This window comes from Ambystoma mexicanum, chromosome 8 (assembly GCF_040938575.1).
Source record: "Ambystoma mexicanum isolate Mex_15411 chromosome 8, UKY_AmexF1_1, whole genome shotgun sequence".
NCBI classification, from domain to species: Eukaryota; Metazoa; Chordata; class Amphibia; order Caudata; family Ambystomatidae; genus Ambystoma; species Ambystoma mexicanum.
This window is the reverse complement of record NC_090929.1, coordinates 1098443087-1098464188: the sequence shown is the minus strand read 5'-3', so window position 1 is coordinate 1098464188 and position 21102 is coordinate 1098443087. Positions and strand designations below refer to the sequence as shown.

The window sequence follows — 21102 nt, the reverse complement described above, 5'->3', positions numbered from 1 at the left end:
CAACAGGGCTCAAAGGACTCACCCCAACATTTCCGCCCCCTCGTTCAGCCTCTTGCACATTAAATTCATTCCTGTGGCTCCGGGTGCTTAATGTTTTTTTACCTCTTAATGGTCTTTCACGATAGACAACCTGCACTCACCAATATCTCTCAAGCATAACCTTGTCTTTAAGCTGCACTTGCAGCCTTTTTCGGCTACTTTACTTTACCTTAAACACATATAATGCGCTTGCATGGACCCTTAGGCTTTAGGGCGCAGACAGACTTACAACAGAGAACATGAAAAAGTGGTGAGGAACTATCCATCATATTAGGGAAGAGGGAGAATCAGAGAGCCAGAGAAACCAAGACCTATGTAAACAGCAAAGGCTTCAGCTTCTTTTTGAAGACGTCCATGGACTCAACGTTTCTTAAATCCAACGGCAAGTCATTCCAAGCCTTAGGAACAATAGCATAAAATGCTCCCTTCGAGGCTTTCTCAGTTCTACACCTCGGGATCATCAGAAAATCCTGGGCATTGGACCTGAGTGTTCTTCCATGTCTTTTGTTTGCAAGAAGAGATTGCACAAACCTGGGCATATTACCCTGTCCACACTTTTGTGTAATGACTTAAAACGCAGAACATAATTCTAGATTCTACCGGAAGCCAATGTAGTGTACGCCTTGCTATAGACACATGATCTACCACGGATGAAGGAAATTGCGGGTTCCTGCTTGTGCTAAATGAAGATTAGGATCCCATTCCTGCCTTCATCCCAGCGAAGCTTCATGCGCTGTTGGTGTTGCAGAGTTTCCCACCGTGATTATGGCAAGTCCTCTACCACGGGCACCCACACTAGAGTGTTACTGGCTCCCAAGGGGCAGTGGGAGGCGCTTATCCAATTGTTAACGACCCACTAGCATAGCTTGATGCTTTCACCAAGGTCTTGGCGCCATTGCAGGATGTTTAAGTCCCTGGTGACCATTAAAGCACATGGCCCCCCGCATCATGCTCGGTTGCTAATAGCACATGTATATATTTTTTAAAACAGTTCCCTTTGATGATGTGGCATGCCGTCTTGTGCTCGCTCATTTAAGGAAGTATGGCAAACAGAAGATGGCCACCATGGAAATGTGCAAGGGGCGCAAAGACAGAGGGCCTCATTACAAGTTTGCCAGTCCGGGAACTACAGTACCGGTAAGCTTGCCGGTACCATAGTTCCCGGACCAGCAAATTACGAGTTGTGCTCACGGGTGCCTTTCTGCCCGCCAGGTCTGACCTGGCGGGCAGAGCGGCATCCGCGAGCACAGCATGTCGGATGCACCGGCACTGTTCATAAGAATTTTTCCTGGCGCTCAGGAATGGGCAAATACCGGGTCCGGCAAGGCCGTAATGACCCGGTAATTGCCCATTTCTGGGTGCCGGAAAAGATGAAATACCGGCGGCAGCCGTGCCTGTATTACAGGCATGGCTACCGCCAGCCTCGTACTGAGGCCCACAGTCAGAGGGGGTCTGGTGGAGTCAGAGTTGTGAGGTGGGTCTGGGTAACTGCATGCGCTGGTGAGGGTTGTGAGCAGAAGTAGATGGGAGGTGGGCCATGAAGGGACATTGCTACAGAGAGTTGTGAGCACACAGGCCTTCATCGCCAGATACAGCGCCCCATCAGAGCGAGCTGATTGGCTGGTCCCCCGCCGCTGAGTGCTAATCTAGATAAGTCATTTGCCATGGATCCTAAATGTGACAGCTCCATTGGTGACAACCACAGGGCGTTGAGTGCACTTCTCTCCTAACCTTCATGTGGTCCACTGACCCCATGAGAGGGTACATATCAAACGGAAGCCTCTCCTCATAAGTCCTGCCTACTGTCATGATATGATAGGTTATTTATAAGGTGCTTAATGCCCAGAGGTTTCTAAGCGCAGACCCGGGGATCGAACCTGTGGTGCTTCGTGCCATCTTGCTTCGAAGGCGAGCACGTTGCGCCTGAGTTATCTTCAGGGGCAACGTGCTAGTTCCTGCACTTTCTTGCAGCAGGTTTCCACATCACACCCACGGAGTGTCGCCACATTTCAGTTCACCGACCTTGCCAAGTAAAACGCTATGCCTTTTGTAACCGCAGTCAGGTGAAATCCTCTTTCCTCAACTCCGCATTCTCTCCAAGATCGCCTGCCTTTTCCCTGCGCGGTTAAACTTGTCTCTCGGCTTATTAAATCTTTCTTTTCAATTCCTGATGCGTTTCCAGCTGCCTTCAGTTTTCGCGCCAAGATGCCAAGCACAATCATCTCCTTTTTCTCTGTGCGATTATTCTTGGCTGTCTCGCCATTAACTCTTCACTTCCTGCTAAGTTTCCAACCCTCTGAATTCTCAGGGCCAAAATGTCCAAGTGGTGAACTTGTGCCTTGTGCGGAGGCGTTGCTAGGGGTGCTAAGGGCGCTATTGCCCCCGGTCATTTCGTTGCAGCCCCGGATTAAAGCTCAGCGGCTACAACCAAAAGGATAGCTAGCCCCGAGTCCCGACAGTCCCGACATTAGTGTAGACACAGATCTTTTCCAGACCTAACACCCCTGGCCTTGTGCAACTCTCCCCGCAGAGTTAGAGAGGACTCAGTGTGTACGAAGACCAGTGCTTAAAGTGAGCCGGGGCCTGCCGGGGCCAGGCCCCGGCAGTCTCCAAAAAGTGGGACTGAGCCGGGGCCCTGCCGGGGCCCCCGTCCAACCGCAACATTGGCAGAATGCATTATCCCGTCGCAGCCGCAGCCGCGACGGGAGATGCGCCTGCCATGAAGTCAGGTGAGCCAACAGAAGTGGCAGCCAGCCACAGCGACGCTGTGCCTGGCTGCCACTTCTGTCAGTCATAGTAACTGCCTTTGGTGACCCAGGTCGCCGAGGCGTCTTTAACCCTCGGCGAACCTGGGGATTCCTCGACGTTTATAAAAGATGGCTTTGAAAGTACACATTTCAAACCATCTTTTATAAAGCTTTGTCGGCGGACAATTTTGTCCGTAGTCAAAGCTTTATAAAAGATGGCTTGAATTGTGTACTTTCAAAGCCATCTTTTATAAACCCGAAATCTTTAAAAAAAAAGATGGCCTGAAAACTAGGCAAACCGTAGGGTATGCACACAAATATATATACATGTTATATATCTGTGTGCGTACCTTACCATGGTTTGTGTACTATGCAAGTCATCTTTTATAAACGTAGAAATATGTTACATATCTCTATGTTTAGAAAAGATGGCTTGCATAGTACACACACCATAGTAAGGTACGCACACAAATATATAACATTTATATATATTTGTGTGTATACCCTACGATTTGCGTACTTTTTAGGCCACGCCCCTCCCACAAGCCACGCCCCCAAATGAGGCCCCGCCTCGATTTCTTACCCCACTTAAAGCCCTGACGAAGACCATTGACATGAGAGGGGCAGAGGTGAGAGAGGGCCTCACTTGTCAACCCACTGATAACATAGGAGGGCAGAGGAGAGGGGAGACAATGGTCCTCATTACGAGTTTGGCGGTGCGGGAAGAACAAAGGCACATGAAATGGCCATAAACCGCCACTTTCCCCACACCGCCACATCTCGAAAATGGCGGTCAAGTGGAGGATTTACTTTCAGAAACTGCCGGATTTACTGCAGCGGCATTGCCAATCGGGGTAAATCTGATGAAAGCCCCATGGCGTCTTCTCAACACCTAAAATGGGGATTAGCCCGCATTGCCCCCCACTCGTAATCCTGCAGGAAATTCGAGGCACAGAGTAGCGGTAACAGTAAACGAGCTTGGCAGTAATTGCCCCACTCTAATGAAGCCCACTGCGAGAGAAGAGGAAATGAGAAAACAGCGAGTATTAGAAGACAGGGTCTGTCAAAGGACAGAGTCTGTGCGGCAAGGTGTGAAAGAAAAGTGGAATTTTCTGCGGGAATTTGCTACAGGTTTTCACATGGTTTGCATAGCTTGCCCTCTAGTGGTCATGTTTGTAAAATGCTTCTTGTTACAGTAAACGTTTGTGGACATCAACGTGCACTGAATTCTGTGTCTTCAATCCAACACAGCACACTCATGTAGCATAAATATTAAGAAAAGAAACAAAAATATAAACTTTGAATGGATTTCTGCACCTGAGTTCTTGGTGCACTGAAGTTCAGCACCGATTGAAAAGCATAGATAAATGATGTGAAGAAATTCACTGATTGAACGATCACTATTTTTAATGATTTATTTAATCAGTTCTAACGTTACATTCACATTTTTGGGCTCCCTGAAGAGATAGTGTGCTCCTTGCCTTTGGTTGGGACGCTGCACATCAACCCCACCCACACAAACCCCCTGCCCCGGCACGCAAGTGGCGGGGCATTCCCAGAGTCAGGGGTGGACTGGCCTATAGGGAACTCCGGAGATTTCGCGGTAGGCCTCTGCACCCTGGCCCTCTATTGTGTGGTATTTCCAAATGTTTCCATAGTGAAAGGGTTGGACATGGTGAGTACTGACCAAAAGTGCTGGGTTCTAGAGTCTGTTCAAGATGTCACCCGTGAGACCTCAGCCAAGGCAGCTGCTTTCAGGTCTGGCTGCTTTCAGGTCAGGCTGATGCGAATATCAAGGAAGTTGAATCGTTTGAGTAAGTTCCCAAACAAACACAACAGCAAAACCCACCTCAACACCCCTCCTTCATCTCAGCTCGAACACAAAAGAATGCTAAGTTGGCATCGGAGGTCTAAAGGTGCGATGAACCTTTGTGGTTTCTAAGCACAAGCGCCACAGAGAAAATGGGCCAGAAATGGGCTGTGAAATTTTATTTTGAAACAGAAGTCTCGGCTTTTGGGAAGGGATGCTGATTTTCCTTTTCAAATGATGGTCAAAGTCAGGGGTGGACTGACCTATTGGGAACTCTGGAGATTTCCTGGTAGGCCTCTGCATCCTGGGCCTCTTCTGGATCCCAGTCCACCTCTGGTCAAAGTTTCAACTCCAAAACCAGGGGGAAAATATATCTTTCAAAGAACGAATAGCAGCGTCTCAGGGAAAAACACTTCATAAACTTTGTGATAGCATTAAACAAAAAAGAAAGATGTAGTCAGGGAAAAAGTATCAACTGTTCAACACTACAATTCGAGAGGCCTCGGGATCAGACCTAAACATGATCAGACTGCTGAAAGGCTTGTTCCCGGGTGCACTACAGAGAGACTACACAATTATTCTCCTTCAGGTCACTGCCTTAACTATCTCATTTCTACCTACCTCATTGCAAAATTCATAAGAATAATTTCTCACAATTACATAGTTTATGCCCCTCCATGTGTTGGTGTCATCTTATATGTATATATCTAATACTTTATTGGAATAAACATCTTATTTATACATAAACAGTATGACAATACATATGTTAAAATAAGTATACACTGCCTAATATAGACATTATTTCCGATGTGTAAAATGCTTCTAGGTTAAAGTTTCAGACCTTCAAGTTAGTGGCTCCCCATATCAATTTACAATGTAGATTGTATATTAAAATGTTATATTATAGAGTGTAGGATGTTTTAATCAGGCAACATTTAATTCAGGGGACCATGTCACCCGCCCCAAAAACAAGGCACGCACAATTTTCCTTTATTTGATCAAGTTCTTTTTATGAAACCAATTTAGCAGAATTGATTGCCTAGAGTTTCCCTCCCCTTCTGGGTCAAGGGACACACAGGGCTGCAGGGAAGGTTGATTTATTGACAAAACAGAAGTAATTGAATCAGTTTAAAGATAAAAACAAGTTATGCCTCCATGAAATTAAAATGCCAACGATGACAAATGATCAATGCACTAGTCACTTCAGTTTCCAATTCTCAGTTCTAGAAATAAATACACACCTCACCATGTGCACCATGTACGCATTCTGTTTACCCCGGGCACACATGCACCATGGATTGAAGAATGTCTAAGGGACTATGATAAGACTGTCATTGGCTAAAAGGTAAATTCATTCAAAATATCCCAACCTACTTAATTCTCTCTCTCTGCTTGCCCTTCTTTGAACATAGGTATCACCCCCCCCCCCATTACTCAATAGGCATGTTACAATGTTAGCAGCATTCTAGAAAACTCCATTGCAACAAGCTAGTGGATCTTCATGAATGTAAACTTTAGAAAGAAAAACGTGTGTTCAAAGTGTATGTTTGGCAAATTCCCTTGAGTGGTGCTGCTGGGAAAAAGTAGGTCATTTAATGCCTTGATTTACATAAAAGGGGGAGATGAACTTTAGCAGGACATGTGGGTGTGTTTTAAACATCATGTTTTCCTTATGCATTAGAAGGTTCTTGAATAGATAAAGCCTGCATTTCACTACCTCCGTATACAGAAAAAATAGAAATCACAAATAGCTATTTTAATGCAATATCCGTAATATTGCTTTACACATTAGTTAAAATGGCGGCAGCATGAATCTAGTCAGAATGGCATACAAATCCCACGTTGTAGGCGGGGTTTTGTCTGGAAGCAACATTTTTTAATTCCAGCTAAAAAATGCTTTGAACACTTGCGCTTCAATCAGACATATTGTACCATGAGTTTAAGTATTCCATTTTCCCCAGTCCCTCATTGACTTTGTTTTCCGGAAGCTCCCTGTACATTGGCAGTAGAAGAAAGGAGTTTGGCTAGAATAGTATGGCTTGGAGGGCATACACAAGTGGACGTTCTAGCTCAGGGCAGGCAGGCCAGAATTGATTATTAACCAATCTTTCCTATGATGGTCAGCTGGCAGCATGGAATTGAATGATGAATACAATTAGGAATAAGGATAAACAATCCTTCTGCCAGTTAGTGGGTTGGGGTAAAAGATTTGGAAAAATGGCTGAAGTGCTCTATAACTATGTCTACCTGGCTCCACCATTTTTCTTTTTTATGTAGAGCAAAGGTCAAAGATTGTAATCAAGTCCAGGGTGAAAGTCATCTGAGCAACTGTGTTGCTCCGTTTACACTAAGTGAAGTGGACACTGCAATTAGTGCCCAGAAGGGGAAAAAGACTGCATATCAAACCACGATTGACCTCTTTAAGTACAGAGAGGAATTATGAGCGCCAGTTTTAGTGAGTGGCATAAATGGGGTTCTGCCCTCGAAGAAACCCTCAGAAATGATCCCTAGTCTCACACAGGGTATTAGCCTATTTGACCTAAAACAATTGACCTAATGACCAATTTGATCGAATTTTACATGGGTGATTTGGCATTCGGGGCAATTTGGTCGCATATATTGCAAAATACCAACCCCGGAGAGCGGGTGTTGCAGGGTTGTCCACCACTCCGCATGTTTGATATTTTGAAATTTGGGGTTTCAGGGGGGTCCCCCGCTTCCTTAAAATTAGAGGTGGGGGACAAAAAAACGAACAAAAAAATGCATGTGCGTTTAAATTGGGCCCAAAACAAATACATTGCGGTCAGTTTGCCATGATAAAAAAAAAAATGGTCAAACACACCCAAACCTCACAAAGTGGTGGCCCGGAGATAAGATGCACTATCATCTGATTGCACTACTCAATAGCTCAGCAAACACTTATGGCAAACTACTCCTGGATCAGATATAAGGCTGACTAAAAGACTAAACTAACTTGGCGGGTGTTTAGGCAGGCTTTCTGGGAGCACCGGCACAATTAATCAGTGCTATAGGATTTATCTCTTTATAGCCACATATGTCACTCTTAGGAAATCTGTTTTCTTCTACACCTTCACTGACTTAAATGCAGCTTTTGATTTCGTTAATAGAATGTTGTCGTGGTCGTTTGTGATGAATGAAGGCCTGGGGGAGGAGTATGTGAATATGTTAGAGGCTAATCACAGAGGTAACAGGGCCGGAGTCGACTGCAGCCTGAACGAGGGATTAGTAGCATTGTGGAACTGGCATTAGGCAGGGGTGCGTCCTGGTACCCATCCTCTTTAGTGTGTTTTTGAATGACCTGTGGGGACCCTGAATCAGCCAGTGTTTCAATGTGTTCGGGGTGAAGGGCCAGCATGTGCTCTTTTACTGCTGGCAGATGATGCAGTTCTAATCACCTGCACTGAGATGTCTAGGCATATATTAATGGGTGCAATGTGTCATTACTGCAGTCAGGAGGGACTGATGAAGAGAATGCAAAGAAGATGCTGCCGGGGTGAGTGAAACGTCTTAGTATTAGGAGGTAGTAGTAGCCCAGTTTTGGCTACTTGGGAGCCGGCGTTTTGCTAGGTCTGGAAACGATCTGGGGCTACGCTAATGTCAGGAATCATGGCTAGCTAGCCTTTTGGTTGTAGCCCCTGAGCTTCTATCCGCAGCTGCAACCAATAGACCCGGGGCTATAGCTCCCTCCCCCACAACCCTACTGACACCTCTGCTTGGGAATCCACTTGAAGCACAGTTTTAGGTGGGCCCTCAGATGGAAAGCAGCACCAACAATCAGGGTCAATCAGTGGGTGGGGCATTAAAACTTGAAGGCTATTTGGAGTGGACTGCCAAGTGCAGGCACCGGAAGTGCACCAGCGAAAGACGGTGCATGCTGTAATGCATGGTGCTGACATATAGTTCTAATGACCTTACAAAGCACATGCCTGCAGGATCCAACTCCTGATATGTATGTGATGCCCCAGAATCAAACCCCCCAGATCAGCATATTTAAGAAAACATGTGGCCCTACACTGCAGCTTTCACTTTCTGGAGAGAAGCATTTGGGCTGAAGAGCCTCCCTGTCTACCCGGGTGTTGGGGCCTGGCAGCTCTATTTGGGGAATCAACATCACCCTACTTTGAGCCGCATGCGTTGCAACCCACCCATGCAGAAAATAAAACTGGGATACCGTGTGAAGAGAATGATTGCAGAGGGGTAATGAGTCTGGCACTGATCGGGGTGAATATAATCAAAGATATGGCAACGGGCGAACCTGGGCATGCGTGGGACCCACTCTGAATGCCGATGTGCTTGTCCCGTTCTCAGTGAAAATTCCCACCTTCCCACCTTCTGAGCTGGTTATGGGTGACCCGGGCACAGCTCAACCTGGTGTTTGGGGAGCATGGGCTAGAACAAGTGTCATTCCTGAGGTATCAGGTAATATTGTCCCCATATATAATGTGGTCGTTCATATAGTCGCCGGAAAACGGCATAGGTGACATTATCCATGGGGACAATATTTGGGTAAATGGGAGTGGTGGTTGCCGGGGTGTCCCGCGCTCCCTTTAAAAAAAATAAAAAATGTCAGGGGTTGCGGGGGTGTTCCCTGCATGTTCCTAATGATAATGTCGCCACAAAAACCCGGCGCCATTCTTGCATGGCGACATTTATGCGGGGACATTATCACATGGAACCATTCCTGAAAATATAGCGTTTTCCATCCCAGCATTCCACAGCTGTTGGAAGAAATATCCTTGCTATGGTAGCCTCATGACTGTGTTATGCAAACTAGAGCAACCTTATTGGAACATACTATGACATTGTTAAATATCTTATTTCCCATACTATTGGTCACTTATAAAGACATTTGTCCTTGCTATGCACATTTATCTTTTGTTAAAAGTCCTTATCTCACCCTTATTCCCTCCGCATCTGTCTTTTTTCTGTCTCTCTGCAGCTTCTTTGATTCACCTCTCTCTGCATGTCTGGTTCCTCTACAGTGTCTCCTTCCATACAGTCTTAAGCTGCCTGTCACCACCAATGCCAACGCTCATTCTCTCCTTCTCTTCTTTCCAGGGATAAATCCCAGCCTCTCTGGTGATGGAATACCGGCCCCTGCCTGACTTCCAGCCGCACCTTAAGTCTTTACCATACGGCCGGGAACGCGCGCCCATGCGGACGCCAGTCATCGGAGAGGCTGTGACAAGAGGTGACACTGGACTCAATGAAAGGCCATATGCTGCCAGGCATCACATTGCTGTCTACCAGCAGGACAGTGTGTCCTTTGGGGAAATGCCCAATGTGTGGACCGATTACAGGGTCTACCAGTGCGCTCCCGATAATCAGGCCCTTCCCGGTGCCACCATCAGCAGAACGGACTCCCCGGCCAGCCCGCGGCTGAGGCACGAACACTGGGCCCTAAACTGTCAGAACTATGCAGACCGGCCGCCTACGGGTAGGAACCAGGACTCCAGGGCCTCCAACATGAAGGACAGCGAAGGGCGAGACCTTAGCAGTGGGGTTGGAGACCATGACCCACCAAGGGAGGCTGCTGGGTGTCCCAGCCCCCAGGGGAGGCAGGTGGTGGGAAAGGCCGACAGCTGGCCCCATGGCACCTGCTTTGGCCCGTCAGTGCCCTCCTCTTCATCGCACAGTGACTCTTCTCTGGATGGATTATTGACTGGGCTTCCAAGTCCCAAGCTGCAGCGGCGTGCTTCGCAAGGATCGGACAGGGATAAGTCTGCATGTAAGTCACTCTGCATCACTCCAAAATGCTGTGCTAAAAAGAAAAGGAAAACATATATAAGCAAGGGCCAACACATTGTGCTGCTTAACAAATAACCAAATAGTGTTCACAGAAAACAAGGTCCATACACCAAAAAGGCACAGTTTTCCAAAATAACGTTCTATCACTGGATATGTGTACACTGAAGTGACATAAGCATGTATTATTTATTTAATTCATGTTACAATCACAAGCTGTTAAGACCAAGTGAGAGACCCTCTGCATGGCCATGGGTTGGGGAATGTCGAAAGTCTGATCGGACATCTGCGGTGTTACTTCTCAGTAGTCTGGGACTGTGATGAGGCCCGTGAGCAGATAATGGGACTCATACCCTACTTGGAATGGGTAGGTTATGGCAAGATCATGTGGATAAAGGAGGAATTTCGAACACATTCTTGAAGTGTTTAACTTTTAAGCCTTCCTTTCAGGTTAAAAGGCTGAGAAAAGCTCAGGAGGCCGGAATCCTTAACTTTATAGTTAGGGTTTCCTGTCTTGGTTTTAATTTTACTCATGAGAGTTTTTTCCAGTGTTTTGAAACATTTCCAGAATCTGTGTTTATCAGTCTTTTCCCAGGAGCCGCCTTTGAAAAATCGCAGATAATCTTTTTCCAGTGTAAACACACAAATGTTATTTTATTGTTTCATTGCGTGCATAAGTAGGGTAATATCTCTCATGATCGGCTGCAAAAATAACATAAGCCCAGGTTTGAGTGGTTTACCTCGAACTCCAGTGAAATTGTTATGTATAAAAGATGGCAGGCTCAGGGAACTCAAAATTTGTTTGTGCAATGCAGAGTGAGAATACATTATTTGCCAAGGATCACCCACATTGGTTCACTGATGGTGTGCCTCATTATGTCACTCACAAATCACTCCATTGGTCCACTTAGCCTGTGCTCCATTGTGTCACTGATTCTGCACTGCATATAGCCACTTGCAGTGTGCTCTATCATATCACTGCCACTGTACGGTTTATGGTCATAATACCGAATTTACAAATCTAGAAAAAAATAAATCTCGAAAAAAAAGGCCGAAAAAAAAGGTCGAAAATTTTTTATGACATTTTTTATTCGAAATGGGGGGGTTCCCCCCAAACCCTCCTTTTTTTTTTAACCAATTTTTTTATCACTTACCCCAAAATAAATATATAATTAATTTTTTTTTCGACCTTATTGTTATTCGAGATTATTTTTTCGAGATTTTGACTGACCACCCCACTGTACATCACTGGGACATTCACACTGTCCCTCACTGATCCACTGACACTGTGCTCCATCAGATCCCTGAAACGGTGCCACTAGCTGTGTGTCCCCAAATCGTCCACTGATGCTGTGCTCTATTGGGTACTTACGCTGCCCTCCACTGAGCCACTGACGCTGTGCTCTATTGGGTACTTACGCTGCCCTCCACTGGGCCACTGACGCTCTGCTCTATTGGGTACTTACGCTGCCCTCCACTGGGCCACTGACGCTCTGCTCTATTGGGTACTTACGCTGCCCTCCACTGGGCCACTGACGCTCTGCTCTATTGGGTACTTACGCTGCCCTCCACTGGGCCACTGACGCTCTGCTCTATTGGGTACTTACGCTGCCCTCCACTGGGCCACTGACGCTCTGCTCTATTGGGTACTTACGCTGCCCTCCACTGGGCCGCTGACGCTCTGCTCTATTGGGTACTTACGCTGCCCTCCACTGGGCCGCTGACGCTCTGCTCTATTGGGTACCTACGCTGCCCTCCACTGGGCCGCTGACGCTCTGCTCTATTGGGTACCTACGCCGCCCTCCACTGGGCCGCTGACGCTCTGCTCTATTGGGTACTCACGCCGCCCTCCACTGGGCCGCTGACGCTCTGCTCTATTGGGTACTCACGCCGCCCTCCACTGGGCCGCTGACGCTCTGCTCTATTGGGTACTCACGCCGCCCTCCACTGGGCCGCTGGCGCTCTGCTCTATTGGGTACTCACGCCGCCCTCCACTGGGCCGCTGGCGCTCTGCTCTATTGGGTACTTACGCCGCCCTCCACTGGGCCGCTGGCGCTCTGCTCTATTGGGTACTTACGCTGCCCTCCACTGGGCCGCTGGCGCTCTGCTCTATTGGGTACTTACGCTGCCCTCCACTGGGCCGCTGGCGCTCTGCTCTATTGGGTACTTACGCTGCCCTCCACTGGGCCGCTGGCGCTCTGCTCTATTGGGTACTTACGCTGCCCTCCACTGGGCCGCTGGCGCTCTGCTCTATTGGGTACTTACGCTGCCCTCCACTGGGCCGCTGGCGCTCTGCTCTATTGGGTACTTACGCTGCCCTCCACTGGGCCGCTGGCGCTCTGCTCTATTGGGTACTTACGCTGCCCTCCACTGGGCCGCTGGCGCTCTGCTCTATTGGGTACTTACGCTGCCCTCCACTGGGCCGCTGGCGCTCTGCTCTATTGGGTACTTACGCTGCCCTCCACTGGGCCGCTGGCGCTGTGCCCTATTGGGTACTTACGCTGCCCTCCACTGGGCCGCTGGCGCTGTGCCCTATTGGGTACTTACGCTGCCCTCCACTGGGCCGCTGGCGCTGTGCCCTATTGGGTACTTACGCTGCCCTCCACTGGGCCACTGACGCTCTGCTCTACTGGGTGCTTACGCTGCCCTCCACTGGGCCACTGAGGCTCTGCTCTACTGGGTGCTTACGCTGCCCTCCACTGGGCCACTGAGGCTCTGCTCTACTGGGTGCTTACGCTGCCCTCCACTGGGCCACTGAGGCTCTGCTCTACTGGGTGCTTACGCTGCCCTCCACTGGGCCACTGAGGCTCTGCTCTACTGGGTGCTTACGCTGCCCTCCACTGGGCCACTGAGGTCTGCTCTACTGGGTGCTTACGCTGCCCTCCACTGGGCCACTGAGGCTCTGCTCTACTGGGTGCTTACGCTGCCCTCCACTGGGCCACTGAGGCTCTGCTCTACTGGGTGCTTACGCTGCCCTCCACTGGGCCACTGAGGCTCTGCTCTACTGGGTGCTTACGCTGCCCTCCACTGGGCCACTGACGCTCTGCTCTACTGGGTGCTTACGCTGCCCTCCACTGGGCCACTGACGCTCTGCTCTACTGGGTGCTTACGCTGCCCTCCACTGGGCCACTGACGCTCTGCTCTACTGGGTGCTTACGCTGCCCTCCACTGGGCCACTGACGCTCTGCTCTACTGGGTGCTTACGCTGCCCTCCACTGGGCCACTGACGCTCTGCTCTACTGGGTGCTTACGCTGCCCTCCACTGGGCCACTGACGCTCTGCTCTACTGGGTGCTTACGCTGCCCTCCACTGGGCCACTGACGCTCTGCTCTACTGGGTGCTTACGCTGCCCTCCACTGGGCCACTGACGCTCTGCTCTACTGGGTGCTTACGCTGCCCTCCACTGGGCCACTGACGCTCTGCTCTACCGGGTGCTTACGCTGCCCTCCACTGGGCCACTGACGCTCTGCTCTACCGGGTGCTTACGCTGCCCTCCACTGGGCCACTGACGCTCTGCTCTACCGGGTGCTTACGCTGCCCTCCACTGGGCCACTGACGCTCCTCTCTATTGGGTACTTACGCTGCCCCCCACTGGGCCACTGACGCTCCTCTCTATTGGGTACTTACGCTGCCCCCCACTGGGCCACTGACGCTCCGCTCTATTGGGTACTTACGCTGCCCCCCACTGGGCCACTGACTCTCCGCTCTATTGGGTACTTACGCTGCCCCCCACTGGGCCACTGACGCTCCGCTCTATTGGGTACTTACGCTGCCCCCCACTGGGCCACTGACGCTCCGCTCTATTGGGTACTTACGCTGCCCCCCCCTGGGCCACTGACGCTCCGCTCTATTGGGTACTTACGCTGCCCCCCACTGGGCCACTGACGCTCCGCTCTATTGGGTACTTACGCTGCCCCCCACTGGGCCACTGACGCTCCGCTCTATTGGGTACTTACGCTGCCCCCCACTGGGCCACTGACGCTCCGCTCTATTGGGTACTTACGCTGCCCCCCACTGGGCCACTGACGCTCCGCTCTATTGGGTACTTACGCTGCCCCCCACTGGGCCACTGACGCTCCGCTCTATTGGGTACTTACGCTGCCCTCCACTGGGCCACTGACGCTCCGCTCTATTGGGTACTTACGCTGCCCTCCACTGGGCCACTGACGCTCCGCTCTATTGGGTACTTACGCTGCCCTCCACTGGGCCACTGACGCTCCGCTCTATTGGGTACTTACGCTGCCCTCCACTGGGCCACTGACGCTCCGCTCTATTGGGTACTTACGCTGCCCTCCACTGGGCCACTGACGCGCTGCTCTATTGGGTACTTACGCTGCCCTCCACTGGGCCACTGACGCGCTGCTCTATTGGGTACTTACGCTGCCCTCCACTGGGCCACTCACGCGCTGCTCTATTGGGTACTTAAGCTGCCCTCCACTGGGCCACTCACGCGCTGCTCTATTGGGTACTTACGCTGCCCTCCACTGGGCCACTCACGCGCTGCTCTATTGGGTACTTACGCTGCCCTCCACTGGGCCACTGACGCGCTGCTCTATTGGGTACTTACGCTGCCCTCCACTGGGCCACTGACGCGCTGCTCTATTGGGTACTTACGCTGCCCTCCACTGGGCCACTCACGCGCTGCTCTATTGGGTACTTAAGCTGCCCTCCACTGGGCCACTCACGCGCTGCTCTATTGGGTACTTACGCTGCCCTCCACTGGGCCACTCACGCGCTGCTCTATTGGGTACTTACGCTGCCCTCCACTGGGCCACTGACGCGCTGCTCTATTGGGTACTTACGCTGCCCTCCACTGGGCCACTGACGCGCTGCTCTATTGGGTACTTACGCTGCCCTCCACTGGGCCACTGACGCTCTGCTCTATTGGGTACTTACGTATTGGGTACTTACGCTGCCCCCCACTGGGCCACTGACGCTCTGCTCTACTGGGCCACTGACGCTCTGCTCTATTGGGTACTTACGCTGCCCCCCACTGGGCCACTGACGCTGTGCTCTATTGGGTACTTACACTGCACTCCACTGGGCCACTGACACTCCACTCAATCGGAGACTTCCGATGACGCCCTGGGATCAGAACATGATCTTCACAGTGCTCCTTTTTCTTCTGCACATGTTTGTTGGGGGTGATAAATCTGTCTCATTTCCTCTGTTGCCTTGAAGCTAATGGAGGTGCTGTACAGGCAGATCAGTAATAGTTTATTCCTTTCCTCTTGTTTTGGTTCTGTTTTCAAAGAACTCACGGAGACGAAAACGGTCTAGTGCCATTTGCTCCATCAAGGTACTAATCTACATACATGATCAGACCGTAGTCAACAACTCTGCTTTTGATGCACACCTGAAAGTGTGAAGCTTGCATTTGTAAACGCGTATAACCATCCTGGAAAGCAAAGCAGCAATACACAGGTGTCGCGAGCCTGCAGTGCTGCCTGCTGGGAGCCTCCCTGGGGGAAGTTGTACGTGCAATGGATGTCTGACTTCAGACATCGCTGAGGTTCTGGAGTGTGGGACATCTGCACCTGACCCCCCCTATGTGAATGTTAAAGGATATTTATACCATGCCCTATCACCACGGGAGTGGTCCCCTGGCGCTAATAACAAAACATGCAGCAGTTTTCAATATCTGGCAAGAGGCATCACATGGATTGTTTCTTTGAAAGGCACGGCTCCATTTTGTTGGGCTAGGTTTCAGTGCCTGCTTCCTGAATGTATTGTTTAGGTAGTTCACCTCTTGCTACGGTGCAATTATTTATTGTACGGCAGCAGACAATGTTTCATAACTTGCCTTTAGGAACCATGGCCAGGCAAAGCGCAGGGTTTATTTGTACTAGTCTACTAGAAATACAGTATACGTGCCCTGTTGTTTGTGTCATTTTGCAAAGGGCCTTCAGAGCAAGTAAACGGGTGAGACACGGCATGATAGCCAACAAAAGGATTGCCCTGGCAAAGGCTACGACTTCTTATCAGAATGCTTCAGAATCCGCTCCTATCCGATGATCGTTTTGCATGTGTTAAATGTACTGATCAGTGCTGGATATCTGTTAACAACACATTTTACCCGTCCACCAAAGTGCATATTGACATTTTATTTTTTTTCAGTCCTTTTCATATATATGTAACACGTTTCTCGATAGCGGGGCTTGCGTTTTGGACTTCCACTCCCATCACCTTTAGCCAGCATAGTTAACAGTGTGGGATCATGGAAGATGTAGTCCAAAAGCATCACCATTTACTTCCATACATCATGCAATCAATCGGGCTGGCCAGATCCCTTCTCCACAAGAGATTCAACATTGCCATCTAGTGGCTTGTAAAAAAGATAACACGGTTATTTATGGCAATAGAGATGAACGACGAGGTCTGGGAGGATAGCTCACCGGCAATGCGTCTCCCTTTGAAGCAAGACAAGACAAAGCATCAGGCTTTTGAATCCTGCTCCCACACTTAGACCTGGCACGAGGGCAAAACCATATCAGAGCACCCAAAAGAAGGATAAACAACCCCAGGGGTCAATTTCTAATTTTGGTGGGAATTTACTGAAAACCGGAAACCCTACTTACAGTGAACCTTCCATCTATTTTCTTAATAAAGTTGGGTGGGGCAATAAGCAGTTTCTGCTGTAATTGTTCTGCACACCGCCTACCATACGCTGGTGCACAGAAAGACACAGAGGATGCCAGAGGGATGCAGCGTGATGGCTGGGTGGGAATATCAGCAGTGTTAAGGGGGAGACCTGTGGTAGAAGTAACCCAGGCAGGGCCCTGAGTGAGATAAGAGGGTAGGGGCGAGGGGATACAGGAGGGAGAGTTCAGGGGAGGTTGTGGGGAAACAGAGTGTGCAGCCCCCCACCCCCTAAAAGGGATGCTATCCGTATTTTGTGGGCCTACAATTTGAGTAATGCAGCAGGGCATTGGGAATGGAATGGCACCATGCTTGCTGGCATACAAATGGTGACATTATAGACAGCCAGATTGGAAGGAGTTACACAGGCGCCACTGGCATTCTTTAGAGCCTGCGGTGATGTGATCTTATTTCCTCAGGTTCAGGCAGCAGTTGTCGCTGCCTGTTTCTGAATAATCTGGATTATGTGTATCTCCTTCAGGGTCACCATATGGTAGACTGCGTTACAGTAGATCTATAGAGGCAGAATCGGGCCCCTGGAGAGTTCAATCCAATGATTGGTTTGTAGGCATGGAGGTACTCATCTAGGCCTCTGGAGACGACAGAAATGAGTACCCTCCATGAGAGCTGAGTTTTGCAGAGAGAAGGAGTGGATCTGGTCGAACCAGACTTCTTTTTAAAGAGAGAGGGAGTAAGGTGAGAGAGTTGATCCCAGCTCTGGGGATTAAGGGGATAACATGGTATTCAAATGTGGGTTTCCAGTGACCAGGATCATTTACAAGTAATTTACTTTCATTCAGTGGGAAATGCGTCTAAGATATTGTGTGCCACTCCAAGGGTTCATTCCTCTAGAGGAACGATAGCTTCTCTAGTATTTCTAGCCAATGTACCACTAGCTGTCATCTCAATGGCTGATGCATGAGCATCCATACACATTTTTGCCAAACACTATTGTATTAATACACAACAAGTGAAAAAACTCTCAAGTGGGTCAGGCAGTGTTGCGGTAGATGGTTTCTGTGGAGCCACCGGCACATCCGCTGCCAGTAACATGTACTGCTCAATAATCTTTGTTGAGCATGTGAATTAAAACAGATTCACAAGCCCCTGCAGACTATTGTAACTTAGACAGTAATAGTCTTTTTGGGTCTTGTATCTGACATGAGTCTCATGCTCACAGCCAACCTCCCTGTGGTTAGATGCACAGATATCAAGGGTTATTTGCCTGAATACATAAGGGAGTATTTTGGAGTTAAACATTTCAAGTTAGCTTCTACAATCACACAAGTATGCTTTCACTTATTTCAGAGAGAAAACATCTATGGGTGTAGGCACTATGGGTACTTGTACACGTATGGTTGGGACCGTATGACATGAGCGCCCCTGTCGTTGCCTACCTTTCTTTGGAAAGTAAAACACCTGCAATACTCTGAGCCTCCTACTATTAGATGGTGGAATATGCATGGCATGTGGCCCTAAACAGATACAACCACCAGAAAGACTATTACTGAATAACATTTGTCAATTTGTTAATTTGTTATATATACATTTACAGTGTTGCTGAAAAAGAAAACAACATGTTGATACCTTAATTAAGCTAACTGAGCCATTTATGTGTGAGCTTTTATGATCTTGTGATTAATTCTTCAGACATAGAGGTAATGAAGCATGTGAAACAAACATTACAGCTTAGATAGTACCTTCTGAAATTCCTTATCTGTCACTGTCTGTGTTCCAGATTTGTTCGTTCATCGGAGTAGGATGAACTTCAGATGTTATATTCCCCTCACATTGCAGTCTTCAAGGTTCTAATGGCACAACGAGCTATGTGGGACCAGGCGTGAGAAATAAAAAAAACTCTGATAGGATGCTCTCAGGAAGTCATGAAGGGATAGAATAGTGTCAGCCCTGTTGCAGTCTTGGTGAAGACTAGTCTATGTTAAGCTCGTCCCTTTGCAAGATTTCTGGTAGCACATTCATCCAAATATCAGGCTTGTGACTGTGGACGGCTGATGGGGGTCACAACTAGTCATGTGTTAGCCCTTTGACTTGTGAAGTTTGTTCTGGCAAGCAAGGCTGGGGTTAAAAACCATATTGAGATTGTGTTTCTCAATGCCCATCGAGGAAAGGGCAGTGAATGATATGAAACTGGGGCACTTACATACTTCTGGGAAACTTAAGGACATGGGAATTTCAGAGGGAGGAAGTGACTGTGTTGGTGCGAGCTCGGTGGGGGAGGCACCCTCTGAGTACCCATTATTGCCCCCATGATTTGAAGATAAGTGTCAGTACCGACTGTTAATAGTTATGAGTCACAATGAAGTCTCTGCCATTGGCTGTAGTGTCAGAAAGTAGGTTCTGATTGCCAAGAGCATTCTTGGGGCCATTGATGTGGACATTGTTTATGTAGAGGGATTTCACGTCCATTGTTGCTAGCAATGGACACTTGAAATCTATCGTGGTGATTTGGTGTAGTATAAAGGCATATTAATGTAATATTCCCTATTCCCTGTTTATGTGCGGTGTTCATGCATAATCATGAGCATGTATTGGCATGTGGGTCTACACTCAAATATGTGTCTGTATCAGTATCTTCATAAATGGATAGGCTTTTCCATCTCTGTGTATGTTTATCTTTGCATGTCGATGTGCACGCACATGCTTATGTGGATGCATATGTGTACCTTTGTGTGCCAGTATCTTCGTGTATGAATGGATATTTCAATACCTGTGTGTGCCTCTTTCTATTTCTGTGCAGACCTAGGAGTGTATCAGTAGTACTGTATGTGGTCATGCATGTGCCAACCTGTGCATAGCTGTATCGTACATGGGTACACACATGTTTAGATTTTCATATATGTGTGTGTTTACATGCATCTCTATATGTCCGTATACATGTGTATGAATGGATATGTGCACACATTTGGCATGTGCTGATACCATCGAATGCACCTATATATATGTAGGTTGGTGTTCATGTATATATTTGTATGTACCTTTATATATTTACATGTTTATGTGTGTGTCAGTCAATATGTGTAAAGAACTCTCTATATATAGATGTGCGCTTGTATGTAAGTAGTGATCAAGTAGTGAGCATTTCTATACCTTTGTGTGCATCTGTTTTGTTTCTATGCACCTGCGTGTATACTAGAATCTTGCAACGTAGGTAGGCACATCTACACCTATGTGTGGACCTATATTTCTTTGAATGGCTTGTATGTGCATATCTGCTTGTGTATGTATCTCTGTGGATATTTTTTGTTGTTGATATATCTGTTGTGTACTAGTGCATCTCACAGGTATATGACTGTATGAATTACCTTTGTGTATCTGCATCTCTTCATGTGGGTGTGCAGACTATCCCTGTGCTTAGTACATACCTGTATCCCTACATGTGTGTGGCTATGTGTTTTCCTGTGTGTGTCAGTCTGTACATGCGTATATTTGTGTACGCTGTACATCTGTTGGTTTATTTGCATGTGTACACCATTGTGTACCTGTATATTTGTATGTGAATAAACCTTGTATACTGTTGTTGTGTACCTGTTCTTCTGGACTGTGCATGGCTGTGCCTGTATGTATATCTTAGATATGATTTTGCATGCATATCATGAATGTATAATTACCTCCGTACATAATGTGTATGTAAATACCTTATTGTTGTATCTGCTTTCCCTTTATGCTGATGTTTCTTCATACATCTGTGTGTGTACCTTTATCTGCGTATAAATATCAATATATATCAAGAAAGGGTAGAAACACACTCCACAGACTTGAGGGCAAAAAAGAGGAAAAGGCAAAACCTTGAAATGAATTAAGACACAGAGTTTTAATGAATACAATTGTAGACTGATAATGGCAGGGTATGAAGGGGAAAAAAGGATGACATGTTTCACACTTCCTGAGTGCTTGTTCACACAAGGTTCATGTGACCAGAGGGGCCGTATAATCCGTAATGGTCCCGCTTTACTGTTGGCAACACACATATCTGGTAATACGAAAAATGCAATGCAGGCAGACATATTGGAATAAGCAACTAACAGTGGTTAGAAAGCCAAATAACAAACAATGACACAGTTATTTGTGAAATCAGACTGA

General features: G+C 48.1%; 1 protein-coding gene across 1 annotated transcript in view; it reads left to right on the top strand.

Moving 5' to 3' along the window:
- Positions 1–21102, top strand: part of ARHGEF19 (Rho guanine nucleotide exchange factor 19) — a 275868-nt gene that overhangs the window by 118606 nt on the left and 136160 nt on the right. Inside the window, exon 2 of the mRNA XM_069611104.1 lies at positions 9676–10345. Coding sequence (XP_069467205.1) covers positions 9700–10345 — 646 coding nt within the window. The 5' untranslated portion in view covers positions 9676–9699. The remainder of the gene's footprint in view (positions 1–9675; positions 10346–21102) is intronic.